At 39.6% G+C, this 17,582-nt stretch overlaps 1 protein-coding gene across 4 annotated transcripts in view; it reads left to right on the top strand.

The window, feature by feature from the left end:
• The first annotated feature begins 1,847 nt into the window (after window positions 1-1,847).
• Window positions 1,848-17,582, top strand: part of LOC100486856 (NXPE family member 2) — a 32,261-nt gene continuing 16,526 nt past the window's right edge. Inside the window, exons 1-3 of one of the 4 annotated variants that reach the window (XM_031905623.1) lie at window positions 1,848-1,983; window positions 10,704-10,796; window positions 15,094-15,199. In XM_031905623.1, coding sequence (XP_031761483.1) covers window positions 1,940-1,983; window positions 10,704-10,796; window positions 15,094-15,199 — 243 coding nt within the window. In that variant the 5' untranslated portion in view covers window positions 1,848-1,939. Of the gene's footprint in view, window positions 1,984-10,703; window positions 10,797-15,093; window positions 15,200-16,356; window positions 16,542-17,582 lie in introns of those variants that run through there. The other 3 variants (XM_031905621.1, XM_002940451.4, XM_031905622.1) reach the window with 3 other exon arrangements.

The raw sequence follows: 17,582 nt of genomic DNA, 5'->3' as shown, positions 1-17,582 counted from the left end.
TTGCGTAGAAAACAGCGTAAATGTTGCACGTCAAAAAAAATTGTCACTCGCAGCTATTCTTTTGTTGTGCGACTATTCTTTTGACGTGGGTGACAATTTTTGGTTGCGCGCCAAATTTTTCCGCAGCAAATTTTTTCATCCGTTTCACGAAACAATCCGCCAATGGCGAAACGCGTAAATTCGCCGCAAATCCATGCCTGTAGAAACATTTCGCCCATCACTACTAATAACAAAGAGATTCCCCAAATGCCAGCCACCATGCCACTGTGGACACATAAAGTGAACCCTATTAACATATTCCTAATGGCAAGGACCAAATTAAAATACCTGCCAACAGCTGGGACAAAAAAATAAAAGTGCCACTAAAGATAACAAGTTCAAAACACGTTAAAAAGCTACACAAGAACTTAAAGTGTAGAGTGTAATATGACACAAGGAACTGGAGCTGTGCATAAAGCAGCCAAATATGATGTTGAAGTTGTTTTGTGCAAATGCACCAAATGATCAGCAGAGGGAGTTCTTAAGAAAATGACAAATGTATTGAAAGCTTAAGCAGGCAAAATGCTTTTTCCACACAGAAATATTACAGTGCCTCTAACCTCTTTAACCCTTCTTTCTTTGATCTATCCCATACACAACCCCGCGGGGGCACATTAGGAGGTATGGGGCCCCTGGGATGGCAGCTCTGATGTGCCCTGCACCCCCCAAGCTGCCCCTGCCACATCCCCCGCACCGGCACAGGGGCCCCCTAGCCCCCCGCAGGGCCCCCGCCACCCACCTGGCATCCTCCCCTGAGCATGTATAAGTGGAACTTACTTTCAGTGCATCAGGGAGGGACACCAGCAGCAGAGGGGAGCGCTGACAGGAATCGGGTCTGGGCCGACCGGGTTTTTTCTCGGTGCCCCTGCAGCCCAGTCCAACCCTGCAGCCAACAGCTCCATTAGAAAAAGAATTAGAAAGGAATCCTTTAATTAGAATTTGTATAACTATAGCTCAGTGTTCTTTGTTCCTGCAATTGGAGTTCAAACCAATAAATACATTTTCCCTTATGTCCTTTGTCCCCATGCTTCACTACAGTGTACTACAATAAAGAAAAAATGACATAATAATCTCTGTATGAATGATAAAAGTAAGATGACAAACAGCACTAATAATCAGCATTTCCACTGGTGAATTGCATCTATAATTAAGTTTTGGGGCAGGAGAATTGTCATTGGTGAATTGGTGGGACAGCCTTATGATTGCATTCAGAATCTCTTTAATTTGGCTTGCAAAGATACACGCCTTCATGCTATCTGTTACTTAATGGGTTCCACAATTTCAATGAATGACCGTGATTCAAAAGAAAGGACAACAGCAGAACTTTATTAATACATTGTTATACTTCATACTAAGGATATAACATTACATTTTGATGTTACAAGACTAAAGCTCCCATTATGCATTAGCCCTTGATAATATGTTAGATGTAAGGTGCACACCATAAACAATTGTTTTACCAGGGTATTCTGTGCTGAGAAACAACATAAACAATGCAGGAGAACGGCAGTCACAGGATTTGCTAAATCGGTCTTCCAACGGTTTATTTTGCTCAACGTTTCAGTCCCCCACAGGGACCTTCGTCAGAATTCAAACAGTACAAAATAAACCTTTGGAAAATTAATTCAGCAAATCCTGTGAGTGACCTTTTTCTTTTTTATACTAGATATACAAATGTATATATATATATCTATGACAACACTGCTGCTGATTCTTTTGTTCTGAAAGACTTTGGAACGCAGAAAGAGGAACTGCAACTTGAACAGGTAAGACTCCTCAGACAGGTTCAGTTAGTGTGGTTTAATTGTCCTGGAGTAGAAAACTACTGAACTTATCTCATAAACACAACAAAGCACCTGAAACAGAAGACTTAGATCGTAAAGGAGGAACATGTTACTATATGGAAAAATCTAAGTCTCAAAGGTACAAAAGTGACGTTTTAAGGTAAGAATGAGTCCTGTTTTAAAGGGTTACTTTAAGATTTATTTAATATAAGTCTTGCGATAATTTGAGTACAGGTATATACATATATATTATGATAGATTATTGGTTATATAATATATATAAAAATATATACAGTATATATATATACACACACACACATATATATTTATATATTTCACTAATATTTTTGCAAATGAGAATGATGATAAAGAAATAAATTAGCAATTTATTTTAAAACTGGAATGTTATAGGGTTATTATACAAATACAAACACATCTATTTTTAAATAGAGTATTCATGTACTGATAATATGTTAAACCAACATAAGCTACACAAGTGTTTAATACGGAACACACAGTCACAGTACACATAGTGCAAACTGCTGTTAAAATAATTTTATATATGTTAAAATAATTTATATGAAACTTATAGGTTATGTGATGTTTCACTGGCTATTTGGGAGATTTCACTGAGGTATCTAAATAAGAACAAGTACAAAAGGACAATATTTTTTAATAGAAATTGACTTTTCTGTGTAGGAGTACAGCTCCCAGCATGCTTTAAACCTTAATACTGTATGCTGAGAGTTGTATTAATATTATTACCATATATTTATAAAGCAACAACATATGCAGGTCAGCAGCACTTGGGTAGATCAACAATGTCCTCCCCTGTTTTATCCCCATATGTCATGTTTCATCTCCTTTGAATATTATACAACTACCTGAATAAGCAATAGTCCTATTAAGCAAAGGATACTACAAACCTACAAAACTGCACTGATCAGCCTGTCAAACATTTGTGGTAACAAAGCCAAGTTTAAAAGCAAGTGGGCCCCTAACAGCATTATAGAAGTTAGGGGAAATAAAACAGGAACAAATAAATTCATATTTAGTTCATAATGTTTTCGTAAATGAAATCCAAATTAAAAAATGATAAATGTTATAGTGACCTTTTATTACACCCTTCTTAGGTTGAGTCCACAAAGACAACTGGGACTCTAGGGCAGATTTATCAAAATTATGGTTTTCCACATTTTGAATAGTTAAAGAAAAAAAGCACATAAATTTGCATGAAAAGACTTGGCAAGTAAAAGCTGTCGTTTCTGTGGTTAATATGGATTGTCATTCTATTAATTTTTTCTCAGTAAAAATTTTCAGTCTCACTTAAAATGAATGGAATTTCAATTGTGTGTTACTTTTTTTTTTATCGGACAAAAGCCAACTTTTCTGCCCAAGTTTATGTTTAAATATACTAGTGCTTGTGAATAAAAGAAACATCTCCCTCTCCATTTATCCATGATCATATTTTTTTTCCTTCAGATTTAAAAAATCATACATTTTCTTCCCCATGGCCACCTATCTCTATATAGTTTCTCTACGTTTCTGTAATAATAGGTACTGCATACTTCCCTTTCAGATTTGAATTGCTTTATTAAAAATTATTCATACAAAATATGTTTTTAGCTCTGCAGGAAGTTTCTGAAAGGTGCCATTTTGCCTGAATTTGACTGCTTGCTGCTCTAACCCAGAAATTAGCACATCAGCTTTGTAGCATAGCTGCTGTGGCATTCAGGAAATCTTTTGTTTGAGTTTCAGGGGAGGGATGTGTGGTGAAATGGTGAAAAATCCACAAAGCATGTTTGCCACGTGACTTTTTTTGTTGCGTGCCGTTTTTGAAGCGACCGTGGCTTTTTATGACACTCGACTAATTTTTTTGCACTGAATTTGATTTTACTTATGTGAATAATTTTAAGAATTTTTATTGATTTGTACATAGGCATAGCAACTGGGGGTTCAGTAGGGCCGTGGCCCCACAGAATTCCTCCCCCCGGTTTTGGAAGTTGCGGCCAAACTGAGCAGACTCGCCACTGCTTACATCTCTACTTCCGTGTAGTGGTGTCGCTGCATCAGAAAGATGGAAGCAGCAGCTGGCAGGCACCTAGGGTGGGAGGCGAGCAACTTGGGCCAGAGGGATGAGAGAGAGATAAAAGTGAGAATGAATGACTAAAAGACAGAGGAGACTACAAGGAGAGGGCGAATAAAAGATTCATAAGGAGGAAGTGATATGGGCTAGTGGATGTACTGTAGCTGTGGTGAAGGCCAGAAAATGGAAAGGGGACAATATTAAAAAAAGGGAAAGAAGTGTAAATAAAATTAGGTAGGCTGTAGATAGCAGAGCATAAGGGAAAAATGGAAAAGAATGGGGACACCAGAAGAGTTTAGAGTGAGAGGAGAAGAGAGGGGCAGAGAAAAATCAGTGATGGGAAAAAGAACAAAATTGTAAATAACGTGGCTAGGTCTAAAGAGAGGCTTTAGATGGGGTTTTCTTCGACCTAGATCAGCTAGCAGTTGTGCAGGTTTCACTTAGACCAGTGCTGGCTTACATGGTGGACGGCCAATAATGGAAGACCGTTTTGATCACTTCCTTTTTTACACCACACCCACTTCAAACCACTCCCATGTTATCACAAGAACTTTTAAGACCATACCCATATGAATGGTGGTAGCACAGCAAAAACCCAAATGGTTGGTGCTCACTGTAGGGATATCACTCTTCATTCATATTTGAAAGAATTATGTCATATTGAGACATACCCTTAAATCCATATGCCTCCTCCGCCACTTTGGATAGCGCAAACAAACCCCTGCCAGGTTCACCTCCCACAGGCAGCATAGGGCAGGCAGAGTATTGCACATAGGCAGCATAGGTCAGAGTATGGCGCACACAGGCAGCATAGGGCAGACAGAGTATTGCACATATAGGCAGCATAGGGCAAGCAGAATATGGCGCACAAAGGCATTGTAGGGCAAGCAGAGTATGGCATGTACAGGCAGCATTGGGCAGGCAAAGTATGGCACACACAGGCAACATAGGGCAGGCAGAGTATGGCACATACAGGCAGGGTAGAGTAGGCAGAGTATTGCACATACAGGCATGGTAAGACAGGCAGAGTATGGCACACATAGGCATAGTAAGGCAGGCAGAGTATAACACACACAGGTAGGGTAGGGCAGGCGGAGTACGGCACACACAGGCAGGGTAGGGCAGGCGGGGTATGGCTGTGGGCACTTACAGTCTGAGCCTGAGGTGTGAACAATGCAGGGGGTGAACAATGCAGAGATTAAAAGGTGTGGACAGTACTGGGGATTACATGTTTAAACAATACAGGGGTTACAGCCTGAATCTGAGGTTTGAACCATGCATGCAGTTAAATGGGCCAGTTGATCTCAGTACTGATACCATTTAAAGTTTACACAAAGGTAAGCAAGTCACAGCAGCCAGATACGTTGGGGACCATACAGAGGGGTGGGCCGCAGGCTGCCAGTTGGATAGCACTGAAGTAGACCAAAAGTTTGGATTTTTGTCTTTTTTCAACCTAAATTACTATGTTTATATATAATTGTGGACCTTTAATGCTGATGCATTAGGTTTTTTTGACGCGCGACAATTTTGCCGTTTTGCAAATCTCAAACATCATAATATGCTTGGAGTGCCTGTGCTCACTGCTTCTTACTATATAATGTATTTTTGATGGCAATACCCACTTTGTTTTATTGTTTATCGTCCTTGGTGAGCCCGTATTTGCTGTCTCTTACTGCCTGTGGTGCCGTTATCCATTGGTTCCTGTGTATGCCCTTGGTGTGCCAATGCCCTTTGCTTCTTAATATATAATGTTCTGTATATTGCTTGGGGTGCATAACTTCTCTATATTATATCCTTAGGGCAGTGCTGTCCAACTTCTGCGGTGCCGAGGGCCGGAATTTCTCTCGCATACATAGTGGAGGGCCGCTAATGGAAGCCAGTTTTGACCACTCCCCCTTTAAACCACACCCACTTCAAACCACACCCATTTTATCACTATGGTGGTAGTGCAGCAAAAACCCAAATGCTTCTTCCTCACTCACACCATCATTCAAATGTGAAAGAATTATATTATGTCATATTAAGACGTACCCTTAAATCCATATGCCTCCTCCTCCCCTGTGGATAGCACAGCAACCCCCAGCATATAATTACACACCTTAGGGACCATTTCATCGCTATTTCCAACTGCTAACAAACTCCCAAAACAAATCCCTGCCAGGTTCACCTCCCACAGGCAGCATAGGGTAGGCAGAGTATGGTACACACAGGCAGCATAGGGCAGAGTATGGCACACACAGGCATCATAGGGTAGGCAGAGTATGGCACACACAGGCAGCACTCTGCCTGCCCTATGCTGCCTGTGTGTGCCATACTCTGTCTGCCCTATGATGCCTGTGTGTGCCATACTCTGCCCTATTCTGCCTGTGTGTGCCATACTCAGCCCTACCCTGCCTGTGTGTGCCATGCTCTGCCAGCCCTATGCTGCCTGTGTGTGCCATGCTCTGCCTGCCCTACCCTGCCTGTGTGTGCGATACCCTCCCTGCCCTGTGCTGCCTATGTGCCATTACAGCCTGAGCCTGAGGTGTGAACACTGCAAGGGGTAAACAATGCAGAGATTAGAAGGTGTGAACAGTACAGGGGATTCAATTTTTAAACAATACAGAGGGATTACACAAAGGTAAGCCATCAAAGCAGCCAGACAGGTGGGGGGCCACACAGAGGGGGGTCGCCCCCCCCCCCCCCGCGGGCCGCCAGTTGGACAGCACTTCCTTAGGGGATCAATACCCACTGCTTTTCTCTGTATATAATGTCCTTGGGGTACCCCACAGCCTCTGCATATAATGTACTTGGGTGCTAGTATTAATTTCCTCTCATGGTATAATGTGCTTGTAGTGCCTGCATTCACAGCTCTCAATGTTAAAAGTACTTTTGGTGCCAATAACCCCTGAAAGCACCTCTCAGTATATAATGTGCCTACGGTGTCAGTTTCTGCTGCCATGCACTGACTGCTCTAACCGTATATACAATGATGCTATTAGCCATTCCTGTGTTGGTATAATGTGCTGGGGATGACATTTGTAATGTCATGGCAGTGAGTGCTGCTAAAACATGCTACAAATCAACAGTGTCCTGATACCCATTACTGTATTATGTCTTATGCAGAATCTGCCATATACTCAAGTAATAATCTTTTAGGGCAAGGGCAGACATTAATCCGCTTCTCTCAGCCGTGTGCTTTTCTGCCTGACTGAGAGAAGTGCTTCGGTACGTTTGCTTTCACATTTTCCAGGCCGACCACCGATCCTCAGCTGCGTGCGGAAGCCTGGACCCTCTTTGAACAAAAACTAAACTCACAAAACTCTTGCCATAACTTTATCAAAAGTAAAGAAACTTTTACTATTTACTTGGTATACAGCTCCCTTGTTCCATCAATTTTAGACATGTAGTAAATAGTGCTAGGTTTGCTGAGGTCATATAACCCATACATAGCAACCGGCCATTTGTTGCCTAACTGCACTTATAATCTTATAATCTTATAAATTTTGTCTTGGGTTACCAGACTAAGCAAATGTTGCCCCCACTGCTACAGTTTGGTTTTCCTGGAAATTTGGTGAAAACACACATTAAAGTAGGTGGAGTCTAAAGGGTGTGACCACAAAAGTGGGCATGGCCAAACATTTCTGCAGCCCACTGCATGTGTCACAAATCCTCTCTCCCCTGGCCCCCCCCAACCAAAAACATCTTCTGTTGCCTCTTGATAATACAGGTATGGGATCTTTTATACAAAATGCTTATAATGTGGGGTTTTTTGGATAAGGGATCTTTCCGCTTATGTGGATCTCCATACTTTATGAGGCAAATTTATCAAAATGTGAGATCTCACCACAGAAAAATTCACCCACTTACTATTCATTCCTATGGGATTTTAGAGCATATTTATCAAAACGGTGAAAGTTCACAATTTCACAAAAATTGGAGGTGGTGAGCTCTAATCTTACATTTTTATAAATCTGCCCCTAATTCTGCTAAAGAATTATTTAAACATTACATAAATACAATAGGACTGTTTTGCCACCAATAATGATCAATTATAGCTTAGTTGGGATCAAGTACAAAGTACTGTTTTATTATTACAGGAAAAAAAGGAAATATGGTTTAACATTTTGAACTAGAAAGGGAAGTTTGACAACAAACTTCATGTTGGATTGAAAAATGTGAAGTCACTAAATGAAATCTGATCTGTTGTTGGCCCCGCTCACTTTTTCTAACTCTGGACCACAGTTATATAGTAAAAGCCACTGTGCAAAGTTTGGGGACCCTGGTTTTAATAGTGTCTGAACGGCAGAAACTTAAATTTCCCAACTGATAGTCAACGAGTGACATCTGACTGGCGGTTCGTGGCTCTGCCCCCTTTTTCTAACCTGGAACTGCAGTTACCCAGTGACTAACTCTGCAAAGTTTAGGGACCCTAGGATTAATAGTTAAAAAAACAGCAGCAGTTTAAATTTAAACAAATAAAAGTCAATAGGTAAATTGCGATTGGTGGGTGTGCCCACTTTTTCTAACCTTGAGTCTAAGTCACCCAGTTACAAACAGTGGGCACCCTGGCATAAATAGTGTGAGAATGGCAGCATTTTAAATTTAAACCAAAAAATAAATAATGAAAAAAAAAAATAATAAAAATAAATAATAAAAAAATAATAAATTAGCGGCCCAACCCACTTTTCCTATTTTTGAACTGCAGTCCCCAAGTGAACAACTTTGCAAAATTTGGGGTCTCAGGGATAAAAATTGTGAGACTGACAGCATTTTACACTTCACCAATTAAAGTAAATGTGATTGGCATGTTTTTTCTAACTTTGAACAGCAAATACCCAGTAACTAAACAGGAAAGTTTAACAACCCTGGAATTAATACTTATTTAATGGATGGAAGTGGATTTTTTTTTAAGTGGGCAGAACCACTTAAAAAAAACTGTAGGAGGACTAGCGTTTAGAATATGGGGGCGCCCAGAAGAAGAAGAAAAAGCGGAAGAATAAGCTGAAGTCAGAGAACTATGTTGGGTTTTTCTGGGTTTTTCAACCCAACATAATCATTTGATTAAAATGGAGATTCCCTTTCTGTAATTTGGAGCTTTCTGAATACCTGTTTTTGTAATTTTTTTTTTTCAGGATGGCTAAAAACATTTTAACCCATGGCCAAAGTTATTACAAGTTTTAAGAAAATCCAACCAGGCAAAAACACAGGAAACATTACATTAGGGGCTATCTAACATTACATTCAGGTACAACACTGTGGGACAAGGTACTAGTGTAAAAAACTGACTTTGTTCCTGTTGTTTTTGTACTTGAACCTTGCCCTACATATCATAAATGAGACCTTCTAGATGTAAATGTTAATATTTCAATAGCACCTTGATACAATAAAATGTATCCTTGATATGTAAAATCATCCACACAGACAAAACAACATAATAATAAACCTTCATAGTTATTATTGGCAGCTTCTCATTTACCAACCTCTCTTTCTACTTAAGTGTTCTCCTAATCCCTGCTATGTTACATATTTTTGGATATCGTGTGCCAATTACTGGTATAGTTTTGATCAAAGTCAGTGTTGCCTCATCTTAGATAGCCCCTGCGGAACTCATGGGGGTTCATTTATAAACATTGGGCATATTTGCCCATGGGCAGCAACCCATAGCAACCAAGCAGTTTCTCAGCCAGCTGCAGGTTAAATAATGAAATCACATATTTGATCGGCTGCCATGGGTTACTGCTCAGGTGCAATTTGCCCAGTGTTTATAAATGAGTCCCATGTATTTATCCATAAGTTGGACTGGTTCAACATGATATACTGAGCCCCAGGAGTGGGTTCTGGTGAAAATATGGTACATTTCAAAAATATGATCCTAGACTCACGATCCAAATGGATGCAGGTTTGAACAGGGGGAGTGGCGAGTGGATGTTCACACTTACTGATCACCAGGTCTGTACTGGGACTTAAAAAAGGCAAAGTTGTGTTTGATTTGAGAACAATGGCAACGGTAGGATAACTTAAACTGTAGAGTAAATAATGTGTCAGTAACACACAGGGCACTTTTGGCACTTTTAAAATGCTGCATTATTAGGCAACTGAAACAACTAAATTAACATTTCTCCTACTGATTTGCTCTGTAAAAGTTTAACTGCAAGTTTTTGTTAGGCAATAGTTGCCTGTAAACATAATTTTCCTCTTCACTTGGGTTGAGGCAATGGGTGCCATCCCTAGTGATATGGTAATATATGTGAATGCACACCAATTATCTCATAATAATGCACATATGCTTCTACAGACCCTCAAGCTGTATCGGTTTCTCCACTAATGTCCCAATTCTTACTATATTCTGTAGTTCTATCAAGAATCGGGAGAGGAGATATGGCTTAAAAATAGAACATAAGAGAACAGGATGAAAGGAGGAGAGAAAGACATAGCAATATGAGAAGGAAAAATAAAGAGAAACTTAAAAGGAAAGAAGAACAAAGTAGAATATAATTTTTCTTTCAAAAAGCAGCAGCGCTGTCCTTCTTAATAGCTATTTAACTATAGAACATAGCCTGCTGGGCAGCAGAAAGAAAAGCAAATCTATTTACACACAATGTTAGTATATGGGCTAACAGTAAAACTATTCATTTTTTCCAATGAATGAAATAAAATCATCACTTCTGAGTTTGCTTGATGAGTTTGCATGGAACACAAACTTAATAAAATAATTAGGCAAAATGATTAATGTATGCACAAGGCACAGACAGAAATACAATTTATAATATATGAATATAATCTTAATCACGAGTACCTTTGATATGTTCCAGAATGATTTCAGGTGAACCTCATTATGTCAGAAAACCAGAAGAAAACAATGAGAGTGAAGCATTTAGTTTGATTACTAAACACTACAAACATAGGTAAGTCATCTTTACATGAATAGATGTGCACATACAGGATAAGGAGTCAATCAGAAGTTAAAGGCTACAAAGCTTAATTAAATGTTATCTTAAAGGGACATCATATTATCATCATATTTTCATCATATTAGCTCTTTGTAAAATACTCCCTTTCCTGAACTTCCTTTAGAAGTTGTTCTGGGCTGGGGTAGCTCACCAATCTCCCATCTATATGTCAGCAGTCCACCTTTCTCACTTAACTCAATTTTGCATATTGCCTCGGTATCCGATACGGGCACGCAAGGCTCCTGACAGACTGGACTTATAATGCCACTATGTTATTGTTAACTTGGACATTTCTGCCTTAAAATGTTTAGAACTGAGTTATAACTGTTGGTTACATATATATAATATATATATATTTTTGAGATCTACTTTTTGCTAAAAAGGGAGGAATGTAGTAACCTGCTTGTATAGACATTTTGGTTAATGGCATTCTTGCTGTTTTGCCATTAATTGATGATGATGATATTCCTGTTCCTGTTGTGTGCTTCCTGTTAAGCTGAGAGCAAGCATGGAGCAGGCCAGATCTACCTGCCATGTTCTAATAAATATATCAAAAGTTCCAGTGTGTATCTGTACCTGAACTAACACAGCAGAAGTATTAACCCACTGCTAGCCAGCAGTTTATTACAGTATGTGGAAAGTTAGGCCACATTGCTCGTGTCAAATACAGCAGCTGGGCTGCCCCAATTGTAGTGGTCCCAAAAAAGGACTTGTTTGCTACACTTGCTGGAGGTAAATACTTTAGCAAAATTGATTTATCAAATGCCTATCAACAGCTAGAGCTGGATCCGGATTCAAAGCCATTTCTTACCATCAACACACACAAGGGGTTGTTCCAATACCAGCGCTTACCATTTGGAGTATCTACAGCTCCAGCAATTTTTCAGCATGCAATGGATCAGATTCTTCAAGGAATTGATCATGTGGTCTGTTTTCTGGATGACATTTTAATTACAGGTTCAACGGTTGAAAAGCACTTGGCACTGTTAGATAAGGTGTTATCAAAATTAAAAGCATCTGGGGTGCGAGTAAAATTGTCCAAGTGTCACTTTCTCCAGGAGTCTGTAGAATACTTAGGATACCGCATAGATGCACAAGGTCTTCACCCAACAGAAACAAAGTTAACTGCTATTGTTAATGCACCTTCACCTTCAAATGTGTCTGAACTACGCTCCTTCTTAGGACTGCTAAATTACTATGGACGGTTCCTTCCAAATCTGTCAACATTATTACAACCCTTACATGAACTTTTGCAGAAAGATACCAAGTGGGCTTGGTCAGCCGAGTGTGAAAAAGCATTTCAGGATGCAAAGCAAAGACTAATGAACAGCAGGTGGCTAGCACACTATGACCCTAGTAAGCCACTCAGATTAGCATGTGATGCCTCACCCTACGGAGTTGGAGCAGTTATATCACATATACTGCCTAATGGAGAAGAAGATCCAATTGCTTTTGCGTCTAGAACCCTAACACAAACAGAGCGCAACTATGCTCAAATAGAGCGGGAGGCACTAAGTATTATTTTTGGAGTAAAAAAATTTCATAAATATCTTTATGGAAGGAAGTTTTCACTGGTCACTGATCACAAACCACTTCTGGCCATTCTTGGGCCAAAATCAGCAATTCCAACATTGGCAGCACTTCGAATGCAACGGTGGGCACTACTCCTATTGGCATATGACTATGATATTGTATATAGACGTTCTCAGGATCATGGGAATGCAGATGCTCTATCACGGCTTCCGTGCCCATATACAACAGATGTTCATGACGAAAGTGTCATTTTTCAAGTTTCATTTGCAGAGGAACTACCTATTTCTTGCAAAGATATTGCAGCTGCAACAAGTCGTGATCCTCTTATTGCAAAAGTGTGGGACTTTACTTCCAAAGGCTGGCCAAACTACAGCTCTGACAAAATCCTTAAGCCATATTTTGAAAAGAGAGATGAGCTTTCCATAGATCAAGGTTGTTATTTTGTGGGGGATACGGGTTGTCATTCCCCCAAAATATCGTCAGAGGCTCTTGCATGAACTTCACGAAGGCCATCCAGGTGTAAACAGGATGAAAGCACGAGCTCGTGGTTACCTGTGGTGGCCAGGCCTGGATCAAGATATAGAAATTTTTGTAAGTCAGTGTACTGCTTGTGCTTCTGTACAAAATCAGCCACCCACTGCACCCCTTCACCCATGGACATGGGCCACATCGCCGTGGGAAAGAATCAATATTGACTATGCCGAAATAAACCAGCAAACATTTCTTGTGGTTATAGACAGCTATTCCAAGTGGTTGGAGGTGTTACCCACTAAAACGAGTACAAGCGAGAAAACGATTACCTTGCTTCGTAATTTGTTTGCATCCTATGGTCTGCCAAAGGAATTGGTTTCAGATAATGGACCTCAGTTCACATCTCAGGAATTCCAGTACTTCTTGAAACAAAACGGTATCAGGCACAAATTAACTCCACCTTATCACCCAGCTTCAAATGGTGCTGCTGAACGGGCTGTTCAGACATTTAAAAAAGCCTGGATGAAACACTCAGTAGCCAGTGAGTCCGCTCGCACTACAGGAGAGTTGAGACTTTGCCGTTTTCTGTTTAATTATAGGAATACGCCACATTCAGTCACTGAAAGTACCCCAGCGGAACTGTTTTTAAAGAGGCACCTCCGAAGCAGGTTGGATTTGCTTAAACCCTCTTTAGCTGATACAGTGGAGAAACATCAGAAGCAACAAGTCAAAGCACATAATAGCTCCAGACAAAGAATCAGAAACTTTTACCCAGGTGATAAGGTCTTGGTTCGAGACTTCCGCCACTCAGGGCGCCTTTGGTCTCCAGGGACCATTTGTCATAGAAGGGGTCCCCTGACGTATGAGGTTCAAATTGGTAATCGTCACATTCATGTCCATGTGGAGCATCTGGTTCCAGATAAGAGTGTGTCACCTGTACCTCCTTCATTTTCTACCATTGACTTTCAAGTACCTGTAGCGCCCTCACAGGAACCAGATGCCAACAATCCATCTAATCCAACCAGTGCTACAGCCTCTGAGGGTGAACGGAGGTATCCGATACGGGCACGCAAGGCTCCTGACAGACTGGACTTATAATGCCACTATGTTATTGTTAACTTGGACATTTCTGCCTTAAAATGTTTAGAACTGAGTTATAACTGTTGGTTACATATATATAATATATATATATTTTTGAGATCTACTTTTTGCTAAAAAGGGAGGAATGTAGTAACCTGCTTGTATAGACATTTTGGTTAATGGCATTCTTGCTGTTTTGCCATTAATTGATGATGATGATATTCCTGTTCCTGTTGTGTGCTTCCTGTTAAGCTGAGAGCAAGCATGGAGCAGGCCAGATCTACCTGCCATGTTCTAATAAATATATCAAAAGTTCCAGTGTGTATCTGTACCTGAACTAACACAGCAGAAGTATTAACCCACTGCTAGCCAGCAGTTTATTACAGAGTCAACAATTTTTTAAGAGTACATTCAATTATGTTCACAAAAAGACATATAAGAACAACAACTTTCTTCCAAAATACATGATGCACGGTTTGGAAACTGACAGGCTTATCATCAGTGGGCGTTTTCAGGCTGACCTCCATTCTGCTCTATGTACCTACACTTAGGTAGAAGCTGTACTTTTCAGTGCAGGTATATGGAGTCCTTAGAAATTGGTCTTCATTTTTTATTTTTTGTAGTTTTTAATTATTTCACATTTTGTTTAGCAGCTCTCCACTGTGGAATTTCAGCAACTGGTTGCTATTGTCCAAATTACCCTAGCAACCAGGGTTTTAATGAGAGACTGGAATACGAATGAGAGAACCTGAACACAAAAATAAGTAATAAAAAGTAACAATAACAACAAAATTGTAGCCTTACGGGGCAACAAGTTTTGGCTGCCGGGGTCATTAACCCACTTTTGATAGCTGGAATAAGGCAGAACCTGAAGGCAAATAATTCAAAAACTATAAAAAAAAATGAAGACAAATGAAGACCATTTGGAAAGTTGTTTAGAATTGGCCATTCTATTACATGCTAAAAGTTAACTTAAAGGTGAACCACCACTTTAATTCATTTAAAACTTTTCTGTCAAGAAAATGTTAAGGAAAACCTTTATAAATGAGGAAAATCTTTTACTGCTGGAAATCCTTCAGGATTCCAAAACGGAATATTTGACAGGCCTGTATATTAATATCTGTATTTTAATATATTTTAAAAAAATCTGTATTTTAATATCTTTCAGCATTTACCCTTTGTTATTTAGAATGAAGTTTTTTTCAAAGCTTTTATTAGCTGCTGCAATGATAATACTGATTAAATTCCTGGTTTTCAGAGAAGACAAAATACAGGTAAGTGAATGCATACTTTGCTTCTATTTCTTTTGTTCTGTATAAGTCTATTTTTTGTGTGCTTTAAACATATATGTTCATCTTGATTAAACATGTATATGATAATATGTAGCCTGTAGACTTATTTGGAATCAGAGTAAAAACACACTGGTCCTTTAAATTTAATGTCCAAACTAGCTTTGAAGTAGCATGGATGTCTAAACGTCTAAGAATAATTTGTATAATTTGATACAGTATACAGTACAGGAAGGAATGCAACTTCTGGCAAACCTGCTGTAAACCTTTTAGTTCATATACTTATCCCTTTTTTTTGTTGAATTGAAAAAGCAAGTTGTTTCAACCAGCCACCAGCGTGTTAGTAAGTAGATGTACTAATCAACTTAGTGCCAATTAAAACAAAGTACCAAATATAGTAAATAGAGATAACAGATAATTGCTTTAAAATAAGTAAAAACATAATAAAAAAAATATGACTAGGGATGTGCAAATTTTTTCAGCAGAAATGGATTCTCAGTGAAATTCCACATTTCGCCAATGACAAATTTTGTTCGTGTAACGGGCACAAAATGGCACAGCAAAAAATGCGCAGTGGCACCAAAAAATGTCTCAGTTGAGTCAAAGATTGTTATGTGCGTCAAAAAAGTCACGGTTGCCTCAAATGAAATCGTGGTCATGTCAAAAAATGTTGCGAATGTCAAAAAAGTTGCATTTCACAATTTTTCCATTGTTTCGCAATTTTTTGCCCATTTCAGCGAAGCGAAAAGGGACAGATTCGCTCATCACTAAATATGACTGGCCAAGCTTAAGGATAACAATCTTCTCACACACAAAAAACTGTTACCATTCAGATAGGTAGATGAAGGGGCCGCAGTACTGATGAGGATATCAGGCATAGGCTTCTCCCTGATCCACGCCTGCTGTAGGGAATCTGGACCATTAAGGTAGATACCCTAAGGATAAAAGAATTACTATCCAGACTACACTCCATAGTGGCACCAAAAAATGTCTCAGTTGAGTCAAAGATTGTTATGTGCGTCAAAAAAGTCACGGTTGCCTCAAATGAAATCGTGGTCATGTCAAAAAATGTTGCGAATGTCAAAAAAGTTGCATTTCACAATTTTTCCATTGTTTCGCAATTTTTTGCCAATTTCAGCGAAGCGAAAAGGGACAGATTCGCTCATCACTAAATATGACTGGCCAAGCTTAAGGATAACAATCTTCTCACACACAAAAAACTGTTACCATTCAGATAGGTAGATGAAGGGGCCGCAGTACTGATGAGGATATCAGGCATAGGCTTCTCCCTGATCCACGCCTGCTGTAGGGAATCTGGACCATTAAGGTAGATACCCTAAGGATAAAAGAATTACTATCCAGACTACTCTCCATAGTGGTGCCTTGCTTTTAGCAGTCTTTACCTTGCCCACACTCACACACACGCTGAGTTGGGATAAACTGGCGGGCACTATATCTTTCTGCTTAACCTTCCAAATCTATAACATCTGTATTTATGAGTATTACACAACCCTGTGGATCATTGCCATGGACATTAAAACAAGTTCCATCCTGTTTTGCTGCATAAGAGCTTCTGACATCCTTAATTTACTTTATTACATCTGGCAGTGGGAGGTGTAGTATAACAACACACTCAATAAAGTTGCGTCCCCATGCTCTAACCCAGTGATCCCCAACCAGTGACTCGGGGGCAACATGTTACTCACCAACCCCTTGGATGTTGCTCTCAGTGCGCCCAAACCAGGTAGTTATTTTGGAATTCCTGACTTGGGGGCAAGTTTTGGTTGAATAAAAACAAGACTTACTACCAAATAAAAGCTTTTGTAAGCTGATAGTGTGCATAGAGGCTGCCTAATAGCCAATCTTAGCCCTTATTTGACACCTCCATGAACTTTTATGATGCTTGTGTTGCTTTCAAAGTCTTTTTACATTTGACTGTGGCTCACGAGTAAGAAAGGTTGGGGACCCCTGCTCTAACCTATATCTAGCTGGACTTGTCTGTATTTACAGCGAAAAAAGGGTTACAGTATGTTAGCAAGTATAGTACCTGCTCTGGAAACTCAGATCTAGCATGAACTGGATAACTTATGTGAGTAAAGCCCATCAGCCCTATTGCTGTGGACTAACCTTTAGCTATGTTTCCTTGTTTTTACAAAGTGTACTATATTTGCTTTGTGGCTTCAGTAAAGAATGACATTATTGCTCACTTTCTTGTTATTTATGGATCAACAACACACCCTGTGTACTGGTTGACTACAATAGAGCGTTCATTTTAAAGATTACAAGGAAAGTACTACTTACAGTATCTCTAGTATGCAAGATGGGATGAACTAGACTTTGTAAAGAGTTTTGGTATTAAAAAGAAAGA

The sequence above is a fragment of the Xenopus tropicalis genome, chromosome 7, assembly GCF_000004195.4.
Source record: "Xenopus tropicalis strain Nigerian chromosome 7, UCB_Xtro_10.0, whole genome shotgun sequence".
Lineage (NCBI taxonomy): Eukaryota > Metazoa > Chordata > Amphibia > Anura > Pipidae > Xenopus > Xenopus tropicalis.
The sequence above is the reverse complement of the archived record's forward strand: the minus strand, read 5'-3'. Positions and strand labels throughout refer to the sequence as shown.